Source organism: Euleptes europaea, chromosome 4 (assembly GCF_029931775.1).
Source record: "Euleptes europaea isolate rEulEur1 chromosome 4, rEulEur1.hap1, whole genome shotgun sequence".
In the NCBI taxonomy this organism is placed as follows: domain Eukaryota; kingdom Metazoa; phylum Chordata; class Lepidosauria; order Squamata; family Sphaerodactylidae; genus Euleptes; species Euleptes europaea.
The window spans coordinates 66,153,446-66,180,620 of record NC_079315.1 but is presented as its reverse complement, the minus strand read 5'-3'; the positions used below and the strand labels follow the sequence as shown (position 1 = coordinate 66,180,620).

Sequence of the window (27,175 nt, the reverse complement as noted above, 5' to 3'; positions counted from 1 at the left end):
AGGTTACTTTGAGACCCAAAAGTAAATGTCAGATGTGACTAAAATATATTTTTGTCTTATTTCCATAGCTAGCTGTCATTTCTTAGTAAGAATTTCATGGCAATCAAAATTAGTGCACATGGCAAGAGTTTTATCTCAACAATAATAATTATGGGATTACTTTTAGCGATAAAGATTCTCATGTGAGAGCTGTGTTGTTATGATAACAAAGAATCAGAGTGTTGAACTGTATGGCACAGTTTTGTAAATGTTACAGTAATTTGAATATGCATTGAACATAGTCTGCCTTTGGGATGCCCTGTAATTCATACATACCCAGCTTTTATAGAGATATGAAATATATCAGCTATGAAATGTATTACCTGACTTGCAATAAGATAGGCAAAAACCCACATAGTATATAAAATATTGGCAGTCTAACTTGCCCTCATTGACTAGTTCTTTTCATGGTCAAGATGGCGGGAGCAGCCTATTTGCAGGAGGCTTACTGATAGTAACGCAGCACTATTCTGAGGATAGTTGGAACTTTTCAAGCTGAAATGGCAGGAGGCTCATGGTCCAACTGAGGCACTGTTAAACAGCCAGTGCTAAAATTAGGCATTGCTTGTATTTATGAAATGGTTGGGTTTGTACAGCCTGCTGTAGGGTTCAGTGAAAGGATGGAAAATGTAGGTTAGTCTTCACTCATGTAAGAATTGTTCTTGTGCACTTAAATTCTATTTTGCAGCATTTCATTTTCTCTACATTTTATACTTTAAAAGGGTGCATTCACATTTTCGCTTATAAAAAGTGTGAACTTAATGTGATGAAGTTCATTGCTACTTTCAGATAATCATTGGACTTCTGTTTTTAGTATTTAATATAGCAACAGTGACCATCTGTAGTGATTTAGTGACAGTGTTATGAGAGTACTGAAGATCTCAACATTTTAGGGGGAATCCTTCAAATAAACTTTAATCTGTTTCTTTGTGTCCGGTGATACTAAGCTGTTGTTCATTAAAAGGAAAGCTTATCCCATCCAAAGGGCTACCCCAGATATTCCTGTTTTGCATGGGATTTCATGTTTGAAGTTTTTGTTTAGTAATTTCAATTACTGTTATGGTTAAAAAACTTTAAACATGTGTCTTTCTGCATTCTGATGCATATGTACTGCTCTGTGTGTGGAAGTGTGTACATGTGTTCCTGTGATTATGATGTAGACTACAGTTAATTAGCAGCATGATGTGTTTAATATGTTCTGGGTTCTTATTCCTCCTCTTCCATGCATGCTTAATGTATCATAACTCACAGTCGACAGACCACAGGGCAGCTTGGGACCCCCATCAGGCCAACCCCCATCACTTGAGAGCTCACCTATCAGCTGACAGACATGGTGGCTCGGTACAGGTATTTTCTGTTCTTTGCATGACTATTTCCACATCTTGATCTCCTTGGCAACATGTGGCATGTGTCTCGTTTTCTACTGAAAACTCTAAACTATGACTGCTATCACATTCCCTTGTTTATAATAGCCATAATGAAAAATCATGCAAAAGCTGACTATTCTATTTCTGCAAATGCTTGTGGAAGATAAGCCATCTCTCTCTCTCTCTCTCTCTCTCTCTCTCTCTCTTTTAAGAAAGCTTATTGTATGTGTCTTTGGGTCTCTTCCTGTGTGATACCTGCAAAATATTGTGCTCCTGGAGCATGATTATTAAAACATCTGTTTGAAAGGCTTATATTACTAGAATTTCTGTTCTTGAGACAAAAATGTAGTCAGATACAGGGAACGGGAAAAACAGCAGAGAGATGATTATCTAATACTGTGCTAGTGCATCTGTCCTTCCACCCCATTCAGATGATCAGCACTGTCAACTCTCATAGTGCTGGTCCTCATTAAGCAGCTGGAAAAGGTTTTAGCCTGGCAGCTACATCTTCTGCCTTACCATATAAAGGATAATGTGCACTGTTAGAGCCAAAAGCTCCAGCAATCTTAAAAGCGACAGATAATTTTGATGCTCAAAAGCTTGTACTCTGAAAATCTTTTTGGTCTCTAAGGTGCTACTTGACTCAAGTCTATTCTGAACACACATAATGCTGCCTTATACTTAATCAGACCCTTGGTCTATCAAAGTCAGTATTGTCGACTCAGACTGGCAGCTGCTTTCCAGGGTCTCAGGAAGAGGTCTTTCAAATCACCTACTTGCCTAATCCCTTTAACTGGAAATGCTGGGGATTAAACCTGGGACCTTCTGCATGCCAAGCAGATGTTCTACCACTGAGCCACAGCCCCTCCCCTTCTACTGCAGACCAGCACAGCTACCCTCTGGAACTGTCATCATGCATTTAGTTTTGCAGCAGATTTCCCCGTCCCTTGGTCATGCTTTGGTCTCCACAGGAGATATATGGTCACACAAACCTATTTTCTAGGTGTAGAACTCTCACTGGATTGGAGTGCATGAGTATAAAAATCAGGTTTGGATACTGTAATTTCAACATTTTTTTCCAAGTTAACTTATTTTTTTCTTTGAGAAAGAGAACCCCATAAAGGGGAAAAGTTACCCAGAGAAAAGTTACATAGAGATGTTGATGAGGAAATTAGTGTATCTTTATCGATCATTTCAGAGTTAAAACAGGAAGTGCTCGAGATCCTCAATAAAGGGACTATGGAGCCTGTTCCCTCTGTTAATGTTAGAAATGGGTTTTACTCTCATTATTTCTTAGTTAATAAAAAGGACAGTCAGAAACGCCCGATTCTAGATCTGCAGGGCCTCAGTAAGTTCTTAACTGTCCCAGAAGTCTCATGACCACACTTCAAGAGGTCATGGGTTTACTTCAGCGAGGTGACTGGTTTGTTATTATTGATCTCAAAGATGCTTATTTTCACATAATCATACACTCCGGTTCTAGACAGTATCTCCATTTTCAGCGCAGAGCTACACACTATCAGTACACTGTGTTACCCTTTGGCCTAACCACCACTCCAAGGGTATTCACCAAATGTATGTCCACTGTTATCACCTACCTATGCTTTCAGGGTTGCAGTGAATATCCTTACCTACATGATAGGTTCTTCACTGCTTCCTCTTTGGGAATATTGTCCAACCATGTCAAATTGGCTGTTATTACCCTGATCTCACAGAGCTTCCAGATTAACTGGGATAAGTCTGTCTTATACCCCACCCAGTCTATTTTGTTTATTGGTGCCCAGCTCAACTCACATCAGGGCAGGGCCTTCCTTCCCCCTGACATGGCATCTACCTTGAGGGCTATGGTGCTTAGATTTACCAGCATTAGGTTTTAGTCATCTAAAGCGATCCAGAGGCGTTTTAGACCTCATGGCCTCAACGACTGCCATTGTGCCTGTTACATTCTTGTTTATGAGACCTCAGCAAAACTGGTTTTTAAGATCTTTCACTCTACAGAAAGATTCAGAATGGACAAGGCTGTCCATTCCTAGAAGTATAGTACGGTCCCTGGCTTAGTGGTCCCAGTGGGAGAATGTATTCCAAGGTTTTGATTTTGGTATTCCCCCTCATGATACCCAAATCTTTATGGATGCCTTACTCTTGGTGTGGTGTGCACTGTGGTTCTTATCATGTTAGTGGTCACTGGTCCATGCTTGAACAAAAATTGCAAATCAACCATTTAGAACTCAGGTATGCATTGATTTCTCTTGCAGCCCCTGTTGCCAGCAAGTGAGTTCTATCAGCCACAGATAATACTACAACAAAGTTCTATATAAACAAGCAGGGAGCATGGGCTTGGTCACCCTCTCCACAGCAGCTTCCTGTCTGTGGCAATGGGCTATCCAGCACAACATGTCTTTAGAAGCCATACACATCACTGGACTAACGAATTTGATAGCAGATGACTTCAGCAGAGACTACCTCCACACACGAATGGTGCCTTTTAGACAGATATTTATCCCCTCTGTTTCAGCACTGAAGCCAACCCCTAGTGGACCTCTTCACTTCTTGTCTGAACACGAAGTGTCCACAATTGTGCTCTGTGGCCGGAACCAATGCGGATTCATTAGGGATTGCTTTTCAACTGAAGTGGCACAGGACCCTGTTCTGTGCCTTTCCCTCATCCCCATCTTGGACAGGGTTCTAGCCAAACTCAGAACAGACAACTCCTACTGCATTCTGATTGCCCCCTTCTGGCTGAGATGGGTGTAGTTCTCGACTCTGGTTCCTCTCCAAGGGTGTGCATTTCCCTTGCCTGAGGAGGAGGAGCTCCTTCATATAGGCCCCTTCTGCCATCACGATGTGCAGTCCCTGCACTTGACAGCGTGGCTGGTGAACATCCATTAGGCTGCCCTGATAGGGTTGCCCAATTCCTTTTATCCTCAATTAAAGTACATTTATCTGTTATCTTGGCTTTTCACTACTCATTTTTGTGGTAGTTCTGTATTTTCTGCCCAATTTCCCAAGAAATTTCTAAAGGGTTTGTTTAATTTGTATCCCCCGACCCCTCCACCAGTCTCTCAATGGAGCCTCTCATTGGCATTTTCTGCACTAATGTTCAAACCATTTTAACCCCTCCACCAGTCTCTCAATGGAGCCTCTCATTGGCATTTTCTGCACTAATGTTCAAACCATTTTAACCCCTTACCACCTGTGACATGCTCTTGTCCTTCACAGTGGCCTTTTTGTTGGCAACTGCATCTGCCTATAGGGTTGGGGAACTCAGGCTTTCCAATGTACACCCCATTTACAAGATTTCATGAGGACAAGATGATCCTCCTCCCTAGCCTAGATTTTCTCCTAAAGGTCCTTTCTGCCTTTCATATTTCCCAGGGCATAGTCCTCCCAGTATTTTTTTCATCTCCAATCTCAGAAAACACGCACTACATACTTTCAATGTACCCTTCTGTAAAGAAGACAATTTATTGATATGTTTTTCTGGTCCCCACAAGGGACATGCCACCTCTGCCCAATCCATTTTACGCTAGGTAGGCAGGGCAATCCAGTTAGCTTACTGTGCTTCAGAGCTTGATTGCCCATTTCCTCTGAAAGCTCTCTCTGCCACATCTCAGTCTTCTTCTGCAGTGTTCCTGGGTAACTTCTTCATGGACAGCATATGCAAAGCAACCACCTGGTCTTCTCTGTCAACATTCATCAAGCATTATGCCATCAGTGTCGACCCCAGAAGGGATGCAGTTGTGGGGAAAGTGGTTCTACATTCATTATTTCTCTGAGGATCTCAAACTCACCTTCAGTTAAGTGAGCTTGCTGTTCTCCCATGTGGGACTGCACAGAAGCCACAAAGATGAAAACAGAGTTGCATTTACCTGTAACAGTTGTTCTTTGAGTAGTCTTCTGTGCAGGTACACATCCCTTCCTTCTTTCCCCACTGTGGGATCCTCTGCTGAGTGGGTCTTTCTCCATGGTGGCGAAGGCAGGACTGAGGGAAGGAGCTCTCTCTCTGCCTCAGTCACATGCCAGTTTGGGCAGAAAAACTCCAGCTTGCGATCTGTGCCTTATTTTTTGTGACAAAGATCCAGAAGTTAAACTAGTGTTGTCATCACTGACTAGCAGATGGGATGGCTCTGTCACTAGCATCTGACATATCCATGTCTACCTTTAACTGAAAAGAACAACTTGCAAGTTTACTGTTCTTGACAAAGCTGCAGAATCCTCTGGAAGTTCTTTCTAGCTAAATGGTATGCTAGAGATCTTGTTGCATGTGATTTGCATTCAGTATTCAGCTCTAGTTAGAGATTTTATGTGCTTACAGAGTAGCTTTGTGGTGGGCCATATAGGTTTGATTATAAGATTTAAGTAAGAGACCTGAACTAGTCAAAAAGTCTCTGATCTGTAGACTTTATGGTATGTGGTGTAGAAATTAGCCTGGTTGTTATGCTTTGAATGATAATGTGTGACTTCCTCAGAAATATTGGGTCCATTTCTAACCCTCTCATAATGAAGAAAGATCAAATACCTGCCATTTGTTTAAAAATATACAGTGGATGCTGTGTTCTCTGCCTTAGTTCCTGTATCCTACCTATGAACACATCCTATTCAGAATTTCATGTGTATTCAGAGTTTCCTGTACTTTGTCCATCACCTTGATTCTGGTCACAGTTCTGCATTTTTCAGAACATCTCAGATTGGTTTCCAAACTGGGTTTCTGCTAGAATTTCTGAAGAAAATGTCCTGGGAGATTACCCAATGATATATTTCCAGCCACGTGACATTTTTGGCTACAACTCCTGGAAACTTATTGTTGGTTCTTCTGCAGTCATGCCAAGAAATAAGCCCATAATCTTAAACCTTCTTTGGATTTACTAACTATGGATTGGCACAAGCCATCCACGTGTTCATTTCAATCAAGATAATTTTCTGGTTCTTGGAAATAGAAGCCCCCAAAGCTCAGCTGCTTATGCACCCATGTTTGTACTTGTATGCATGGTCATATTCAGGTAACAGTTCTCTGAGTCCTGGCAGGATAAATGCCTGTGGTGACACTTTTCTTAACTAGATGCTGATAACCCCAAAGCATTTTCATACAGGCTAAACATTCTTAAGTCTGAGCTTGTATTATTTTTCAAGTATTTATGCAACGTCTGGGATGAGCTCTCTCCCCCCCCCCCCCACACACACACAAACACCCACATGCACATCCACAATTGTCATTAAGAATTATTTATGGTGTTAGTAAACAATATTTAAATAGAAGTTTTTGATTTGTGGCTGGAATAAGTAAAGCAGTTTCTTTAGCCAATATGTTAATTGAATCCATAGTTATACTGGAAACTTCCATTCTGTCTAGTTAGTCTGCTGCTGCACTTAGTCTACAGGATTATTTTAAGAATCATCACAAGGATGCATGCAATGCCATCTTCCGTTAAAGTACAGCACAAGTATTTCTGCTCCACTTGATTTTAATTATTTGAATGGTCCCATTTAATCCTGTACTGCTTTATTTTGTTCACACAAGCAGTTCTGGCTTTTTCTTAGGATTCTGTGCAGGAGGCTCTAGTTAACTCCACAGATAATCTTGAGTAGAACACATGATTCATAGTATTGCTAGCTACTAAGCAAGAAGGGGGATGGGAGTAGAGGGACCATATCCCACCACCAAAAAATTGGGATTGAGATTTTATTGCCACTAGCAAATCCTGTGTTATCCTGCTATGGTACATTCAGACATGGACACAGAACATTTTAAATTTAACCTTATCTGAACAGATATTAGCATCAAAGGTACAAAGAGTTGTAGCCTGTTATCTTATTTTGTTTGCTTAAAATTTTTTGTTCTTGTTAGGTTTTAGAAATTCTCAGTTATAAAGGGAAAGGAGCCTAACGTGCACAGTAAATATTCTCTGTGTTCATTCGTGCAAATGGTTGCACAGTGTGTACTCTTTCTTGAAAAATACTTCTCTTGCACAGAGGATATTAGCCTATATTAAGTTTAGCAGTTATAAATCTACTGAAAGCAGCATCTTAAAATAGAAAACTTAATTGTAAAGAGTCAAACTAGTTTTTCTTTTCTCATCTGTCTAATTTCAGTGGATACAAGGGGGAGAATTAAGCATGGTATTTCAGTTGTTAATACATTTTTCTTAAAGTAATATCTCAAACATTTGACCATGGTGCTTTGAAGCCTTTATCCTTAGTATTATATATTTTCAGCTTTAGTTTAAAAAAATATTCAAGTTATAGACAGAAATGGGCTGATTTATCTAAGAATGTTCATCTTGCCAGTGTAAAACATTTTTAAAAGATCTTAGACTGTACATTTTTTCTGTAGTTTCTGAAAGTTACATACCGTTCATTGTTGGTATTTCATTAGCTAGCCTCCTACATCCCTGTTCTACAAAAATGTGTCTTAGTTCCTGAAAATGTCAGCTGAATAGCACTGATGAATTATCTCTTTCACAGTGCTTATATTACAGTAACTTGAAACACATATAAAAGATCTTTTTAAATTCTGTTATGTGGATTTTTTTAACCCTAGCAGGTTATCCAGAAGTTTTGCTTCTTGGTGTTCAGGCTTCCCAACTGTTTTTCCTAAACAATAGTATAGTAGATAGGCTGTTGTTTAGCTCCAACCACTTGGTTAGCCGTGCTTTTAGGGTAACTCAGATTTACTAAAGTGGTGTGTCAAATTCATTGATGTGGGAGCTACATCAAAATATTTCCTTTATACCCCTAGAGTATGTAGAGAAAATATAATAATGTTGTGCTGAAATTCCCAAGTTCATGGGAAATTCAGTTCAGAAGTTCCATGAAATCATGGTTGTTTAATTAAACTATCTGTTAATGTGATTGTCTGAATGCAGGCCATTCCACTAATTATGGCTACTTAAGGACTGCCTGATTGAAGTTGGTTTATTAACCACAGTTAACTATGATTTCATCTGTTTTATAAATGTGGTCATCCTGGCTTGTTCCCAGTGCAGTTTTTGCCTGGGAACAACCAGATCTCTGCAGGGAAAGAGTTAAGACCAGTCCAGGTTTTGAACGATCACCTGCAAATTGGATATTGGATTCTCAAACTAACTGTGGTTAAAATACACAATGGTTTCACATTGTCTGACCTGAGCTCAGTTGAAGGCTTATTTTAAGGCAGGTTCTGTAGAGGTGATTCAGAATTGAAAATAAACTCCTGCATCCAAGGATACTCTTTATTCAGGAAATTGAGCTGTCATTTGACGGATGCCAAAGTCCGCTTTATAAAATCAGTTGTATTAAATTACAAGATTTGTCTGTAATCTTGTTTAGTTGTAATGACGCATAATTTGGTATTAGTAACAAGCTGCTTATGATACGAAGCTGTTTGAGAAGGAGCAAAACCTTTTTCACGTTGCTTTCTACGAGTACTTTCCAGAATTTTGCTAAGACACTGAACCATGTAGTAAACAGAGGCTTGATAATGTGAAAGAAAACTGCACTCTTTCTTGGGAGCGAGACTGTATGGTTTGGTTGCCAGAGTTTTATAGCAGCAAAGTGCTTGGCACTATGCTAACTTTTAAAATTATTATTTACTGGGCAGGTTTCCTCATTAAACGTTCAGTTGAACCTAAATAATACATGCCTGCACTGTACTTTCAGTCAGTGATAATGTGCGGTTCGCTTTATTTGGGCTTCAGGTCACATACTTTGTAGTAATTTTCCATTATTTATTATCATACCACATTGTGGTATGTACATGGACATCTGTCTTTTCCAATGGCGAGATGGCTTTCTTTATAGTCGCATCTCTTATAGTTTATGTTGACTGTAGTTAGTTCTGTATAAGATGCTTTGGTCTTTCTTTTTCCCCCAGTCACTTTTGTTGATGGCTTTTTCTACAAGCAGTTGGAGTAATAGAAATAGAATAATTAGTAATAAAAATGCATGAGGCTTCAACAGAAAAATGGCTATAACCTCCTGAAATGATACTGTTATTAATATACTAATCTAAGCTGTTGTGTTATGCAACTATGAGCAGTAAATGTGGGCATTTACTAGTGCATAATTCTTGGAAATGCTTGTAATTGCAGGTTGTAAGCTCGACAAACGGAGAACTAAACACTGATGACCCTACTGCAGGCCGTTCAAATGCACCCATCACAGCTCCTACAGAAGTAGAAGTAATGGATGAAACTAAGTACGTATAGTCTTAGACAAAATAATCCCTATACTAATGGCATATACTGTGATTGAGTTTTTCTGTTCTGCTTTATTTTTAGTTGTGTCTCTTGCTCTTTTCAGTTCTTCGCAACTTTCTAGGACTGGCTTATGGCACAGACAACTTTCTTTGAATGTATAAATAATGGGGACTTCATACACGCCATCAAAATTTCAGATAGATACTATTAGACGTTACAGACATTACAGAAATCCAAGTTGTAGCACCGTACATGTGCAAAGCTCATATAACATCTGGATTACAAGAAAATGTTCAGATGTAATGGAGGATAGTTTTGTTTGGGCTCTAGTTGTAGGAGAATACTGTTTACTTTGTGATTGTAAGATTGTACATGCTTCAAGAAGTTAAGTGGAAACTATAGAAACCCATTAAGCCTCCCCATTCAGAGTCAGTAAACCTCCAATTATCAGTGCCAGGAGGCAACATCAGAGGAAGGTTTCGGCTTCTGTTCCCTGTCGATGCAGAGTAACTGTTGTCCACTGTGTGAGACAAGATGCTGGACTAGATGGACTACTGGTCTGATCGAGCCGGGCTCTTCTTATATTCTTATTAATTACTTTTTGTCCGTTTTATCTCTTGATTCTCAGAATGGCAAAACAGAAAAGATTGATATGGGATAGGTGTACTCATTCCAAATTGCGGCCTTTTCCCTGCAAGCAGGGAAAGAATAATATTTTATACATCAAAACCACATTGCGGTTTGAGCGTTATGAGAATTCTTGGAACAGAAGCAGTTCCCCAATTAAAGTTTTCAGAATGTTTTACAAAAACAAAACATTTTTTCCTGTGCAAGGGCACAACAGCTGCACATGGAAGGATTTCTTCCCTCCCGCTACCTCTGCACATGTGGAGGTAGCGCAGCAGGACTTAGCAGTTAATGGAAGGTCTATGAATATCTCCATATTTGAATTCAGTCCTTTTCCTCTAACATCTGCAGGTCAAAAGTAACTTGCAGTTCAAAGTGTGGTGGTGGTGGTGGGGAAATGTAGGGTGCTATTGCCCCTCTTAGGATTTCTCTGCTTGGAGGCTCAAAGTACTCGTGTGAGAGAGAGAATGAATCATATCCCATATTAAAAATTCCTGGGAAAAGACTTGGATGTATAACCAACAATCAAGTTTGTTCTATATATTTTTTGTCTGAAAAGGCCCTTATAAGGTAATAGTTCTATATGTACTAATATGGAATAGAAATAGATTATGTGTTAAAGTATTTGCTTGTATTTGTTCACATAATTAATTTTAAATTACAGTAAACACCAGTATTGATGTTTTGATAAATTCTTCAGTGTTTTGTTATGTGTATATATGCACAAAATGTCACATAGCATTCTGATTCTCTCTTCCTTGTATTTTCTTTATATTAGCTGCCAGAAAGTGTTGAACATGTGGTGAGTTTTAAAGTACAGGCAGGCAGAAATGGCTCCAGAGCATTTTAAAAATCAAAGAACTCTCAAAAGCAAAATCAATTGGAAAACCTGTACAAAATAATTTTAATTTCTTGTACTACTTGTTGTTTGGACATGAAAAAAAATTGCTAACTTACTGAGGAGCACTTTTTCCTGCTTCAATTTTTGGTTCCTTTTGAAGTGATACAGTCTGGTATATTTCATCTAATACTTATAAATTGATGCTTTAATATCAGTGTTTCAGCTCTATCCATTGGTGTGCCATTTCACAGAAAAACAGACCTTTTAACTTTCACAATAATATCCTAACATTTGAATTGCTACAAACTATATCAACCATTTGCTCATATCTTAACTATTAGTCATATCTGATTATTGGAAAACTTTTCATGTATATTTTATATACATACTATATTTTCATACACACACATTGTCAAACCATGTATGCAGTATACAGCTTAATCTGTAACAGTTTCCTCAGATTTCAGATATTTGTGCTTCTGTGGATACATTCGTCTCTACATGAGGCTAATTTTTATCTTAGTGATTTATTATAGGTTACTTTAAACACTAACTAAAGACATATTTTCTAGAGAGGTGGAAGAATGGTTTCCCCTATTTGCCCAAAACAAATACTAACTTATACAAAGTGTTTCTTTTCAGAAGGTGTATTATATTTAAAATGTAATCATGCAGTTTGTTTAAATGTAGATGGTGGTAATAAATTGGCATATATTATATTGACAAAACCTGTGGAAAATTACACTAGTACGCTTCAGCTTCACCACCACCATGTAAAACAAAGTACTCTTACATGGAAAACTGCATTCTTCTTCTTAGTGAGAGTAATGTTTGAAGATGAACCACGATGTTCTAATGAGGCTTGAGGTGACTATTTCCTAATGTTCCTGTAACTAGTACCCCAATCACTCCCTGCAACAGACTGCCCATTCTATGTGTCTGTCTTTCTGTGGTGACTCTTTAGCACTATAGTTGTCCTTGCATTTATCAGAAATATTGTGTGGAGACAAATCTGTGAACACGATGTAGTAGTTAAGAGTCCAGTGCTACTTCCATTGTTTTTAGATTCTACATATCTTAGCTGTGAATTGGCAAATGCTAGTACGTTTTATAGAAATCAAGTTCTACTTTATATAGTAGGGAAGTTAGATGTTCTAATTGATCTCCATGATCCATGATCAGTATTATATATTTGATTTGAAGCTTTTTAACACCACTTGTATGAATATTTCATAAACCACATGGCATCCTTGCCTCGTCCATGCCATCTGTCTGCTGCATGCAGTCTATAACATTGCCTTCTTAGTTACCCATTCATATAATTACTAATAAAGATCTGGCCAGTGCCTGTATACAGATCCCACTAGGGTAGGGGGAAGGTATCCCCTAGCATGTGTGTCAGATGGCAGCATGACAGACCATTTTGCTCAGCATGGCAGGTCCTTTGCTCCATCGCCAAAACAGGTGTGTGGTCAAATTGACAGGGCCAGTGTTAAGTTCCAGGATCTTGATTTGGGGGCCTACAGTGGTAATTTCATCAAATGATGCTCCTTTTGGCCTTGTTTCCCAGAGAGTACCAGCGATCCCACCGCAACTGTGGGTGCTTTACTGCAGGTGTACAGTTCTGCTGCTTAGTGTGCTCTAACTGTGGCCGCAGGAGGTTGGCTGCAGCAGAACCAACTACTTGTTGGATCTAGCTTTTCACTAGAAAGTTAAAAGGAGGTGGTGTGCCCCAGCAGGCTCATGTCTTTTCATCCCATCACAGCTGTTGCCACCATCTTCAGCCATCTGACACAATTTAGCTAGATTGCTGGAGAAAAGTAGTTTTGAACCTACTATCTGCCGCCGCTCCCCAAAATGTAGAGAGTTTCATGTAGCATGACATTGCCTCCGTGCCTTCTTTTTTGGTGCTCTTTCTCACTGAGCTGTGTGTACCTGAAAGAGAGGCTGGGAGACCAGGAGAGGAAGACTCCCAAGGTCAGGGAGTCCCTCCCATCTGAGAAGGGCAGGGTGGAAGCCAGAAGAACTGAGAAGAGGGCATTCCCTTCTGTAGAAAAGAAATCATTTAACTGAATTTCGAGAGGAGTGGTTGTGAATGTTTAAGTGTAAACACTCCCTCTGGTGCCCTTGGATGCCGCTTGGACTTTGTTCTTGTGAAACATTTATCTATAAGGGAAGAGCAGTAGATTTTATTCAGTTGTCAGGAAGATGATCCCAGCTACAAAGAGCAGCAAGGTTCCGGTTGAGCTGGTTGGTGAGCCTGTTCACCTGTTCCCATCCCAGCTGCATGCCAGTGTCTTTCTTAGTTGCCTTGAGAGCTGGCCCTTCCCAATACAGAAGTGAGTGATGCATGCACGTTGAATTGCCTTCCGTTCGTTAGGATTTTGTTGCACTTTGCATTGCCCACCATTATATGAAGGAAGGTTAGTAATTTGTCACTGTGACTATGCAAGAAGGGCTGGGGGGGGGGGAGGAAATTAGCAAACTTCTTTATATTCATCTCCCCCCCTCAGATTTGGGGGGGGCATTCCATCTAATGTACTGCCTGTGTCTTGATCAGCTTTTGCTTTTTATTCTGCAATACCTTCTAATGGTTCTTTTCTCCATTTCTTCCATCCTTAGTTATGTACAGTTTTTCTAACAAACAAAATTATTTTCTGTTTAGTGTTTATCCTCTCTTAGCATGTTTCAGCATTCATAGTTGGAATCCTTAAAGATGGCAATAGCTGATCCCTGGATTTCTCAGCTACAACTCATGTTGTGCTACAGTTTGCTATCAGTGTCTTTAATTTCATGGCTCTTGATAGTTCCACCTAGAAATTCAGATGCAGTCGGATTTGCATGCATTTTTCCCCATCAACTTCATGTCACCTATGAAAAATCTTGGGCGCCTGGCATCAGTTGGGTCCATAAACCTGGAGGGACCCTGGATCCAACCACTGATGCTACGCCCGGAAGAGGAGCAGCAATAGGTGCTGCTGCTAATATAGCTGGGGCTTTCTCTACCCCTTCATCCCGGTCTTTTACCACAACCATCTCCTAGCTTTCTTTATCATAATGTAGTGGTTAGACTGTGTTAATGGGACCTGGGAGACCTAGGTTTGGATCTGCACTCTGTCCTGGATATTTGCTGGCTGTCCTTGGCCTTGTCTAATCTACCTCACTGAGTTTCTGTTAGGGAGAAATGTTCTAAGCCACTTCAGGTCCCCCTCATGCAAGGTGTAAATATCTAAATAAATGTTTATAGTCTTATGTCCCTACTTCAGATTAGTGCTTCCGTTAAGTCTTGGCTGCCTGCTTTTATTATTTTATTACATTTCTACCCTGCTCTCCCCAACCCGAAGGTCATAGTGTAAGTTGAGCCAAGTTGAGCTCTTCTGGACAAACTCAAAATTGGGGCACAACCCCACAGTTCAGTAGAGGAAAGAACAGCAGCTCAGTTGCCAGAACAACAGGCAGGCGTGTTCCCAAGCTGGCTGAAGCAGCAGTTGACTATTCCTAGGCAACAGCTAGATATAATCATATTAACCGAGCAAGTTGCTGGCAATAGTGAGACCTTCTTTCACTTCAGGCATACCTCGTTTTATTGCGCTTCGCAGGCATTGCGTTTTTGAGCAAGTCTCTCAGCGCCATTTTTCCCACAGCATGTGCTCACTTTGTGTTTTTTATGTAACATTTTGGTAATTCTTGCAATATTTCAATCTTTTTCATTATTATTACGGTACATTGTTTTTAGACGTAATGCTGTTGCACACTTAACTTTTATATGCACGGGGGGCGGGAATTTACGTGACTCGCTTTATTGAGCTATTTGGTTTATTGCGGTGGTCTGGGACCGAACCCGCAATATCTCTGAGGTATGCTTGTATTGTGCCAGGGACACAGGCATGATGTCTTTCATTTGTACACAGTAACAGTGGATGCTGAGGAGGAGACATTACTATGGTGATGTATCGACAAAGTGAGGGTCGAAGTGAGGCAAGGCTCTGCACCAGCTGCCCTTTCGTGCATATAAGGAGAAGGGGAGCAGTCCACCAAACCCTGTGCTCAGCCTGAATATTTAAATGAAGCAGCTAGTTTAGTGATTGTGCACATTGGCTCAGTTCCGGCTCCATTTCATGAAACCAAGCTTTAATTAAGTCATGGTTAATATGGTTGCCTGTACACAGACCACTCCACTCACTTTGGTTAGTCACAGATACCTTGAAGAAGGTTCTGTACTCGTGAATGAGGTAAACAGTCACATGGGAGGTTCTTTGGCTTTCCCCTGGGGTTCACAAAAGATTTCTGGACTTGGTAGCCAATTATTTTCTACTACATAACTGTGGTGTCTAATCCCACCACAATATGACTTGTAATATTGTGTGATTTCCCCCCTCCCCCGATTTTTATTTAAATGTGTTGTATATGTTGTGTTGGAGACCATTATGCATTATCTTAAGGGAAAGATAGCTTGCAGTTGTTACAATTAATCCAAGTTTATGCACACATGTCTGGCACTGGCATGACCTCCAGGAGGGCCAGGACCTGACTCTACCCCCCCCCCTCCCAGTTCCTTTGACCCTGAGCTGTTTTGGGATTTCTTCAGAGAGAGAGAGAAAACACAAGGGAAATCTTCTCTTTCTGTCTCCCTCCCTGCCTTCTCCTAGAAAAGCACACCTGGAGTCTTTATTTACAAAAGAAGACAAGATGCATTTAAAATGTACACTGAAAAAAAGAGTTAAAGGTGCCACTATAGGTTCTTGTCCCCTCCCCATACGTTGTTTAGTCTGAGCCTCTTTTTCTCTGTATCTCGCTGAGGGCGTAGTCTAGACGAACAAGCAGGGCTGCAAGGCGAAGGAAGAGAAGGAGGCCACAGAGCAGCTCTTGTCCTCTTTCTACCACAGAAGGGAAGTGGGAGGAAGCAGCTAGAGATTTCCTCTTCCAGCTCAGAGGTTTGAGCCTTAACCCTATTCCTTATTCTCCCTCCTTCTGGCTACTCCTTTCTACCCGCTTCCCCAGCAAATAGCCTGCAGTTTTGCCAGTATACCTCAGTGACTTCGTGCAGGTCAGCAGCCAAGCCAAGAGTTCAGCGTTGGTGTTGCTGCCTCACTGCTGGAGTCTTGGCTGCTGACAGCAGCATCACCTCTTCTGCGTGCCTTCCAATAGGTTATTGGGTGTCAAGAGGCTGGCTGCAGAGAACTGGCCAGGGTGAAAAATCTGCCTGCTGATGTCAGGTAGGCAAGTTCTTTTGTGGAGTAGAGCCCCTGTCCTCCTTCCATTTACAGTAACCTGCAACATTAAAAACTGAGGTGCAATAAGAAGAAATTTCAAAATCCATAGCTGGCATATATGCATGATACAGGAATCTTATTAGTTAAAATAATACTGTATTCAGTCTTACAGTGTAAAAGGCTGTATCTGGAGATTCTCTCTGGACTTGCCATTGCACTGGTACTTTCCCTTAACAAATCTGCACTCTGATATCCTTAGACTGAATCTTTTTGACTTGAAGACAGCTTTTCTGTGCTTATGTCTGGAGCAGGGCCATCATAGCTCTAAGTGAATTTGGTATGACCCCCAAATAAACAGTGTTAATGTATAGATGACTTTTAGAAAAAATAAACTTCATTTATTGAAAACTTAATACCATCCTGAAATGAAATGTATGTGTAAAGTGCCATCAAATCGCAGCCAACTTATGATGACCCCATCAAGGGGCTTTCAAGGCAAGTGAGAAGTAGAGGTGGTTTGCCACTGCCTTCCTCTGCTGAATTTTCCTTGGAGGTCTCCCTTCCAAGTACTGACCCTGCTTAGCTTCCGAGATCTGACGAGGTTGGGCTGTATCATGCTGCCTTCCTTCCTGAAATAAAATAGGTAGCATTTTTTTAAAAAGTTGAATTTTTAAAGATTTATGGGGTTTGTGATAGTATACCATTCCAGGTCCATTTTTGTATGTATATTTTAAATAAGTAGGTGTGGTCACATTATAATGCCCCAAAATGTTTCTTTTTGGTGTGTACAAAATGCTACATGTCAAAGGAAGTGGTATACATGTGATTCAGTGGAACAAAACGAACAGTGCATTCCTAAGGAGAGTTACTCTAGTCTAAGCCTATTGAAATGAATGGGTTTAGACTGGAGTAACTCTCCTTAGGAATGCACTGTAAGTGTTTCTCTTCAGTGATAGTTTATCTGCGCATCCACATGTGCTCTGTTTGTGCTTTGCATGAGGCACAGCCAAGGATCAGTAGTCACTGTCTCTTTATTTTTATTTTCATTCTTCATAGTCTGCCTTTCTTATTGAGACTCAAGTGGATTACACAGACTACGTCAATACAATAAACAGGATGGGACATCCAATAAGCAGTGCAATAGGATTAGTATTGTAGAAATCTGGAACCAGCCAGAAATCTGAAAACAGAACCGAAGCAAAGCATAAATATTACCATGACATGTAAAACTATGCAAAAATTACATGGTAGGATGCTACTTACAGCAGCATAGTAGAATAGACCACAGTCCTTAATCCTTTACCCAAGTATCGTTCTGAACCATTTTGTTACAGTACAACCCTACTGCCTATGTAGAAAAGCCCTCTTGAATAATTCAGTTTTGCATAGTTTGCAGAAAGCCATAAGAGTAGGAGCCTTCCTGCCCTTATGAGGCAGGCCATTCCATAAGGTGGGGGCCACAACAGAGAAGGCATGTGTGCAGGCTTCTTTTAGTATGAACTTATTAAATTTATTAAGGACTCTTGGTTGAATTTCAGTGTTGTGTTGCAGCATGAAATATATATGTACCTTAGAATTGGTGGTTTGAATGTAATGTCCTTGTGTTCTTGAAGATTGTTCTCTTTGGCTTTGGGGATTTCCCTGATAGAAAAGATGACTCCTTGCTAGATGAACAACTTTTTCAATTAGTTTGCAATTTTTTGTTCTTGGTGTTTGACATAGGTTCATTTGTCCTCACTCACCATTTGACAATTGTGACAAATATGATGTCAAAGTGTGCAGAAGTACAGGGATGTTAGAAAGGTTAATCTAATAGAAGAAGGGCAGATAAAGCCTTCCCTGAGCCTACCAGGATTCAGTTCACTTATTCCACGTAACTTGATGAATGAGAACAAAGTGGATCTGAGAATGAGTTGACATCTAAAGCCAAAGTTGCTGAAAGCAGTGGGAATCACAAAATAGAACTGGGAAATCCTGTTGAACAGATATATCTTAAAAGCGAAAGAAGGAAAGGTCAGAGTTAGGGGAGTTGGGGGAAGGAGGGATTTCCTTTCCCATGCCTTAAGTCTTAGCTCTCACAACAATATTTGACAGTTTTCTTTGTAGAGGTGTAGCAGAGAAATTGTTAGACTACATTGTAGACCCATGACATCATACAGGGCACCATAGACTAACATATGTTTGCTCTCATGTATTCTGCCTTGAGAAGGAGCTCTGCTAACAGAAGTCCTGAAATAGTCTCTTGCTGTTATCACACAGTAATTATTTTTGAAACACTTTATATCCTTTTAGAACATTAATTATACAAATTCATATAAACTCTCAGTGCTTCTCTGAATAACTTAGTAAGCATCCATTTATAGGCTGCTTCTCGCTGCTTCACAGTGAATAGTTACAACAGAACACCTGGGAAATATTGACTGTATGTAGTACAAATGAAGGCAGGGCCCTCTAGTGGCCATTTAGTTAAGGACGTCTCATTTGGCTGCTGATAACTCTTTACTTTTGTAGAGATGCTTTTGAGACCCCAAAGTAGTTTATAAGGTGTTAAAAGTGTGATTTGGAGTCCATGGTGAGCAGCAAGGTATACAAGTTCACAGGTAACACCAGATTATTCAGGATCAATATCTAGATGTTTTTCTGAATTTTTGGTGTCTAGACGTTCAGGTAGTGATCCACTGTGCTTTTTACCAACTACACTGAATGCAGCAGTTTTGAAATTTAATGGAAGATGGTAACCTGTCATCCATGTCTTTGTAAAACTCAATGTATTAGTTGGTGCCCTTAGTTTTGGAAAGTTCAGTGAGTATTTGCAGTGAATAACTTAACAGATTGATCTTTAAACGGCTGCCATAGCCACCCGCACTCCAATTTTTAAAGTCCTAAACAGATTGGGGCCACACATTTAGTAAATATTTGCCCCCATGTTTTTCTGGAGCAAGGGTCCTGCCCAGTCCATGTTCTGTGTAACACCTGAGACCAGTCCCAATAATAAATATTCTGTTATTGGTACACTAATCAGTACTGACATCCACCACTTCTATTCCCTCTCTTCCACCTCAATTTCATTGTGCGACAGTATAACTGGCGAATGTTTAACTACTACATGTAATTGATATCACACAGACAGCATCAGAAGCCAAAGAACAAGAACTTAACTGTACTAATATATAGTCTTGAGTTGTGCAAAGTCACTCCCAGTTTTAGCCATGTATCTTGTTCTCACAACCACTGAAAGACTTGAGTAATCCACCTAAATCTTAATTAAGATGAACAGCAAAATGCACCAGTATTTTAATATATGCATGCAGCATTTAAGCTCAGTTCAGATATCACAAACAGACCTATTTGTGATTGGCATGAACCTAGCTGTCTGTCATGCTTTTCATACTTCCTCCCCCCTCTGACATGGAGATTGAAAACAAGTTGTCAGGTAACTTGAGTTAGTTGTGCAGTTTGAATGTGGGTACCTCTGCTAATGTTTTTCTTCCTAGCAATTACAATTCCTGACCAGGATTTAGCCCTGGTTAAAAAATCCAGTTAGAGAGAGAAGCAAGTTATCAGTAAATGGAGGTACATAGATTTGGGATGTCATAACCAATTGAGTTTGAAGACTGAAGTCTTCTACCATTTTTGCCTGAGAGGAAAGTACACAAGCCAAGTTCATGCCCATCATAAACAAACCGGAGAGTTGTTTGTCTGAATTGAGTCTCAGTCCAAGGGGTTACTGATTTCAGCTTAATACTTAAACATGCCTGAATAATGCACTGTTTGTCCATATCTAACAAATTCAGTGTATAGGAAACTGCCACTCTATGTACTTGTTTTGTCACACTAAATGCCTTGGGGTGAACTGTAATAGAGATATAAGTTTCATTTCTCATCAGTCCATGTAACTTGTCTCTTTGATGTACTTTGTAATGGCTTAAAATGTTTAACTGCATATTTAGAGTAATACCATTACCTGTGTTAAATTTGCACAATTCTTTCTATTTATGTAAGACATTTTTTATATCAAAATTACAGGTGCTGCTGTTTTTTCAAGCGAAGGAAAAGGAAAACCATTCAGCGTCACAAGTGACTTTGGAAGAAGACAGATCATGGGGAATTACTTACTTGCTCATCTGCTGTCTTGTGAAAGTCATCTCTAATGACCACATGTCTTTCCAGCACCCCTCTTTCAACGAGAAGGTCATAAATACATGGTTTGGTTTGGTTGTCCAACTTTCATATTTTATTTTGGATCATCTCTCCTGGAAGCTTTAAAGCTATATCAACATGAGTACCGATTTGACCACTAAGATACTGGACCAATGAGAAACAAATGCTGCTTTTTCCTCAGCAAAACTAAACTGTTACAGAAAACACTAGCTGAAGACTAGATATTTCATAAACCTGGCATGTACTGAGGTTTTTGTGATGCCATACTGAAAGCAATTGATTTCCAAATGAACAATACAAATGAAAACATAATTTACCCAAGCACTTAAAATAAGTCTTGTTTTGAGATTTCTTTTGTCAGTAACAACTGCATTGATTTTCTCCCTCTACATTGTTTTGATGGTACTGCATTTGCAAATTCCCATTAAATCCTGTCAGAAAACATGGTACAGCCTGCTCAGTGGTACCGAAACAAGCAAGATGAGGAGTCCTCTGATGATTAAGTCTAAATACTGCTGTTTCCACAGGAGGATTGAATCAGTGTCAGTAAATCTGGGTTTCAAAATCTGCTTTTGTTGTGCCTCTAATTGACATGCGGTGTAGTTGAAGTGGCAATAGTGCTTGTACAGAAATACAAAATGTTTGTATGATGCAAATTGCGCTTCTGGATATGTGTGACATCAAGACTCAAGCTTCAGCAGCAAGATGCTAGATGTAAAAACACACTACATGGAAATAACTGTGAACATGGGTAAATGGAATGGGAATTAAATCTCAAAAGTCCCACCCAAAATTAGTGCTGAATGACAACTTTAAAATGAAGGACTGGATGTGCCATGTAACAAATTTAGATCTGTTTGTAAATTATTTGCTATTTTATTTCAGAGAAGAAATGGAAGTGGGTTGGATTTAATACTGCCTTTAATTAATGCTAACTTATAGCTCCTGATCTCTGCTGGGGATTTCTGGATATTTTTTTGGGGGTGAAATATTGCAATGCTTCTAAGATACAGTCAATAGAATTGGTCAGGTACTTTCCCCCATAGTCCCTTTAAGTGCCTGTATTATGAACAAACTAGCTGTTCAGTAGAAAAGCAGCCCTTTCCATTTTTTCCCCCAAACCTGCTTCATTTAAAGCCATAATGACAGAGGTGTGCTTTTGTCATGTTTAGCTGCCAGTATCATAAGGAGGCTGAATAAAGGAAAGAGAATGGCTGGACAGATTTGTTGACCAAAACTCAAAATGTGTATGTTGTCTTTTTAAAAGCCTAGAGCTAACTTTTAATAACTTTCTCTATCAGTGCATGCCTTTTGGCATTCTTATTTATTTTTAATCTCTTGTGGTAACATTCAAAATGTGTATTAAAATGGATAAATGCACACCTTTGAATTCATTATTGCATTTACAGGGATTGTTTTGTAATTGATTTTTTTCCCTTAACAGCCAAAAGTACAGTGCATTGTCTTGAATTAGGTGCACATAAACGTTGTGCGGATCTGGTCATGGTTTGTCACTGTTGCTGTTAATGGCTTTAGTAAATCTTTGACTGAAAAGCTTGAACCTGGCCTATAAAAGCATAAACTATATGACTTTGTTGAAAGTTTCCACATTACCTGTTTGTATTATTGATAATGTCTTAAACTCTCGAGATTATGAATTTATTTTTACTTTTATTTGAGCTGAAGGTAGATGGTGAAACTTGGCCATCTTAATGTGAACACTTTCTTTGCAGTATTTGACCAAATTTTTTCTCCATAATATTTGTAAATACATGCAGTATCTATTTCGTATCATACACATGTTCAGTGTCACTCTCAAGGGTTTCTTTGGCCTGTACAGTGTTTATATGATATAAACTCCTTGCACATAACAGTCTAAATTAATGCAATTATAGACTTGAAGGTTTAAAAAATGCAAAACCTGTTTACTGCAAAAATCAGACTCAACATTGCTATTTAGCAATATTTTTAAGTGCTCCATTTTAATGCTAAAGGAAGATTTTGTCCTAGCACCACATCTGGTCAATAGTAAGTTATGCAGTTATGTTCAGGTTAAGCCAACAATGTTTGCATTTATATGCTTTTCCCTGTCTAAACTAATGAAATCAACATTGCCTGAATGTCTGAATAATAAAATACATCCCTGTTTAAAAGTATGTAATGGATGAAGAAGAAAAAATAAAGGTAGTTTTTTTTACTTGTGTCTCCCATGTTTTCAGCAGCTTTAACCTGATAAATATCTGGTGGATGAATTGAACCACATGGGACAATTTGTTACTTGTAATTTTAAAGATTTTGTGTGTATATTAAGTGCCGTCAAGCCGCTTCCGACTCATGGTGACCCTATGAAAGAAAGTCATCCAAAATGCCCTATCTTTGACAGCCTTGCTCAGATCTTGCAAACTGAGGGCTGTGGCTTCCTTTATTGAGTCAGTCCATCTCTTGTTGGGTCTTCCTCTTTTCCTGCTGCCCTCAACTTTTCCTAGCATGACTGTCTTTTCCAGTGACTTTTGTCTCATGATGTGACCAAAATACAATGGTCTCAGTTTAGTCATTTTAGCTTCTAGGGTCAGTTCAGGCTTGATTTGATCTATAACCCACTGATTTGTTTTTTTGGCAGTCCACGGTATCCGTAACACTCTCCTCCAACACCACATTTCAAAGGAATCTCTTCCTATCAGCTTTCTTCACTGTACAGCTTTCACACCCATACATAGTAATAAGAAATACGATGGCATGAATTTATCTAGTCTTGGTGGCCAGTGACACATCCTTACACTTCAAAATATTTTCTAGCTCTTTCATGGTTGCCCTTCCTAGTCTCAATCTCCTTCTGATTTCTTGGCTGCAGTCTCCCTTTTGGTTGATGGTGGAGCCAAGGAATAGAAAGTCTTGAACAATTTCAATTTCCTCATTGTCAACCTTAAAGTTGTGTAATTCTCCTGTAGTCATTACTTTTGTTTTCTTGATGTTCAGCTGTAGTCCTGCTTTGGCACTTTCTCCTTTAACTTTCAGCAGTAGTCATTTCAAATCTTCACTATTTTCTGCCATTAATGTTGTATCATTGGCATATCTCAAATTATTAATGTTCCTCCCTTCAATTTTCACTCCACCTTCATCTAAATCTAATCCAGCTTTCCTAATTATATGTTCTGCATATAGATTGAAGAGATAGGGAGATAAAATACATCCTTGTCTGACACCTTTGCCAATTGGAAACCATTCCGTTTCTCCATATTCTGTTCTAACTGTGGCCTCTTGTCCAGAGTACAGGTTGCGCATCAAAACGATCAGATGTAGAGGCACACCCATTTCCTTCAAAACCATCCATAGCTTTTTGTGATCCACACAGTCAGAAGCTTTGCTGTAATCTATGAAACACAAGCTGATTTTCTTCTGAAATTCTCTCATATGCTGCAGTAACCAACGTAGATTTTCAATTTGATCTCTAGTGCCTCTTCCTTTTCTGAAGCCAGCTTGAACATGAGGCATTTCTTGTTCCATATATGGTAACAGCCTTTGCTGTAAGATTTTGAGCATCACTTTACTTGCGTGAGAAATTAATGCAATGGTCCGATAGTTGCTGCAATCTTTGATGTCTCCTTTCTTGGGAATTGGAATGTAAATGGATCGTTTCCAGTCTGTGGGCCATTGTTTTGTTTTCCATATGTGTTGGCATATTCTTGTCAAGATTTTGATGGACTCTGTTTCTGTGGCTTGGAATACCTCTATTGATATCCCATCTGCTCCTGGTGATTTGTTTCTCCCAATTGCTCTCAGTGCAGCTTTCACTTCACTTTCTTAAACTGTAGGTTCTTCCTGGAAAGAATCTTTTATCCTTTCATCTCTTCTGTATAGATCTTCATTGTATTGTTCCCACCTTTTCTTTATTTTGTCCTGTTCAGTTAATGTATTTCCATGCTGATCATTCAGCATGCCTAACCGTGCTTTAAATTTCCCTTTGATTTCTTGGATCTTGTGGAACAGATCTCTTGTTCTTCCTTTTTTGTTGTTCTCTTCTATTTCTTTACACTGGTTATTAGAATAGGTCTCTTTGTCTCTACGTGTGAGTCGCTGGAACGTTGAACTTAGACTTTTGATTCTGTTTCTGACACTACTTTTGCTTCTCGTCTATCTTTGGCAATTTTAAGAGTTTCTTCAGACATCCATCGAGGTTTTTCATTTCTTTTGGCTACAGGAATAGTCTTTGCACATTCTTCCTTGATAATATCTCTAGTTTCCAACTCATAATTCTTCAGGTTTACATTCACTTGAACTTAGTAATGCAAATCTGTTCCTTACATGGTCTTTAAACTCTTCCGGAATATTGCTTAGATTGTATTTTGGTGCTATGAATGTTTTGGTGTTTTTCTTAAGCTTTATCTTGATTTTTTATATTAACAATTCATGATCTGTACCGCAGTCGGCTCCTGGTCTTGTTTTGGCCGAGAGAATAGAGCTTCTCCATCTTCTGCTTCCAATTATGTAATCTCTTTGATTTCTATACTGGCCGTCTGGTGATGTCCATGTATACAATCATCTATTTGGTTGCCTGAAATGTGTTTGCAGTGAACAGATTGTTGTCTTCACAGAATTCTACGAGGCATTCTCCTTCTACATTCCGTGCTCCTGGCCCAAATCTGCCAACAACATTTGATTCTGCTTTGTTTCCTACTTTTGCGTTCCAATCACCTAAGATTATCAGCATATCTTGTTTAGGTGTCTGATCAATTTCTTCCTGAACATTGGCATAAAAACTTTCAATTTCTTCCTCATCAGCATCTGTAGTTGGGGCATAAACTTGAATGATGCTTATGTTGATAGGCTTTTCCTGAACTCTGATTGATATTATTCGGTCAGACTTTGCATTATAGCTCCTGACTGCCTTTGCTACATCTTTCCTCACTATTAAAGCAACTCCGTTTCTTCTCTTTTTGTCATTCCCTGAATAAAACACTTTGTAATTTTCTGATTGAAAATGTCCTAATCCAGTCCACTTTAATTTACTTACTCCAGGACTGAAATGTCCAAACATTCCATTTCTTGTTTAACAATTTCAAGCTTACCCTGATTCATGCTTCTCACATTCATGTTCCTATTATATGCTTCAGACAGCTTCGGACTTTCCTTTTGCATCTATTCACGTCAACCACTGAGGTTTTCAAGGTAAAGGTTGGTCAGAAGTGGTTTACCAGTTCCTCCTTCTGCGCAGTACTAACCAGGGTTAGCTGTAGTGGCACTGCCTTTGCCTACGAAAGATCCTCCGCCAGTGTCACCTTCCACTACTGCTGCTGCCCAGTAGCTAAACTTCAGGGATTCCTCTGCCCCCCATCCCCACTGGAACTGCCTGTTCTCTTCTGTGTATGTGGCTATTGATCCCTTAAGGGGGTGGATGCATCTTCGTCTGGTGTCTTAGCTGTGACCATTCCATCTTGAGTGACTCTGCTAGGAGTTTAGTCTCTTGATAGAGTCTACACCCCTTACGGTATTGCTCTCAGCTTCCCTGACACACACAAACCCCCTCACCACGTGTGCATCCAGAAGGGGGAATTTTAAAGATTACTCTTTATAAAAGATTAAAAACTTTATAAAAGATTAAAAAACTAGGGAAATCTAATATTGTGGACTTGATATAGTATTTAATATTGAGGAGCTTAGTTATACAGTACTTTAGTTTTATAAATTTAGGTGATCCTTGAGATTAAGATTTGGAGAAAAGATGGGATTTCTGATACCTCTAGGGAAGAGGTACTAACATTGACATTCTGTGTTTGGAATAGTGCAAAAGGTATAATGTGTATAGAGTTTATGCTGATTGCCTCATGCCTGTAATGAAAGTGTTACATTTTATATATATGCGGGCACATTCCATTAACTTCAGTTCATCTACTTTCTTAGTGACCTATACTGTTCTCCTCTGTTCTGTTGGTAGTCTAGATTTCTAACAATTTCAAATTGAAGATGTGTCTGGCACTTTCAATGTACAAAGCTCTTAGGGTGAAGCTGACAGTAATGTCTCTAAGCCAGGCGTGCTTCTGCTTTTCATCAAACTGATTGAACCCACTGGCCCTGTATTGTGACCTGCAAATCATGCTTGACTTGTGCATGAAATGCCTGGATCAAACTATTACAGAAAAAGATGAAACTTGATTGACTGAATTGTGAAAAGATCTGAATCAAGGGAGCTGATGTGTTCATACTGTTTATATCTCTTGCATTAAAACTGCAAGATGGGAGGATGTTTTGGGTAATGGAATTGTGGGATTTTAAGGCTTTTCCAGAAGGTGGGGTAGAGAGGAAAATATTGATGTAAAAATGTATATATATATTTTTTAAGTTGGCTAACGCAGAAAGATGAGTTCATCACAACAAGAATTCTAAGTATTTCTTAGAAAGGTGTTCCAATCGTAAGAATGTTAAAGAGCCACTAAAGAGGTACAGTGCCACACTATCATCGTTGTAACATAAGAATATCCACTATTAGCTCATTAAGGTTCCAGGCCATTGAGAACTTTTGCGAATGCTTGGATGGTTTTTTTTGATACATGTAAATGTTTTGAGTTGCATTTGGTGTGGAGAACGAGTTCTGTGTTTAAGTCCTCCATGCACGCTTTCAGCCTATTAGCAGGGCGGCTAGCATAAAGTTTGCCTATGACAGAGAGTAAGCTTATCGGATGATAATTAGCTGGATCATTTTTTGTTCCCTTCTTAAAAAATGGGACTATAATTGCTAATTTCTAACTACCAGGTATT

At 39.4% G+C, this 27,175-nt stretch overlaps 1 protein-coding gene across 7 annotated transcripts in view; it reads left to right on the top strand.

Moving 5' to 3' along the window:
* CSNK1G3 (casein kinase 1 gamma 3) overlaps positions 1-20,901 on the top strand; it is a 46,802-nt gene extending 25,901 nt beyond the window's left edge. Inside the window, exons 10-13 of one of the 7 annotated variants that reach the window (XM_056848086.1) lie at positions 1,291-1,386; positions 9,473-9,579; positions 10,986-11,009; positions 20,288-20,901. In XM_056848086.1, coding sequence (XP_056704064.1) covers positions 1,291-1,386; positions 9,473-9,579; positions 10,986-11,009; positions 20,288-20,342 — 282 coding nt within the window. In that variant the 3' untranslated portion in view covers positions 20,343-20,901. Of the gene's footprint in view, positions 1-1,290; positions 1,387-9,472; positions 9,580-10,985; positions 11,010-20,287 lie in introns of those variants that run through there. The other 6 variants (XM_056848089.1, XM_056848088.1, XR_008933279.1 and 3 more) reach the window with 6 other exon arrangements.
* Positions 20,902-27,175: the final 6,274 nt, after the last annotated feature.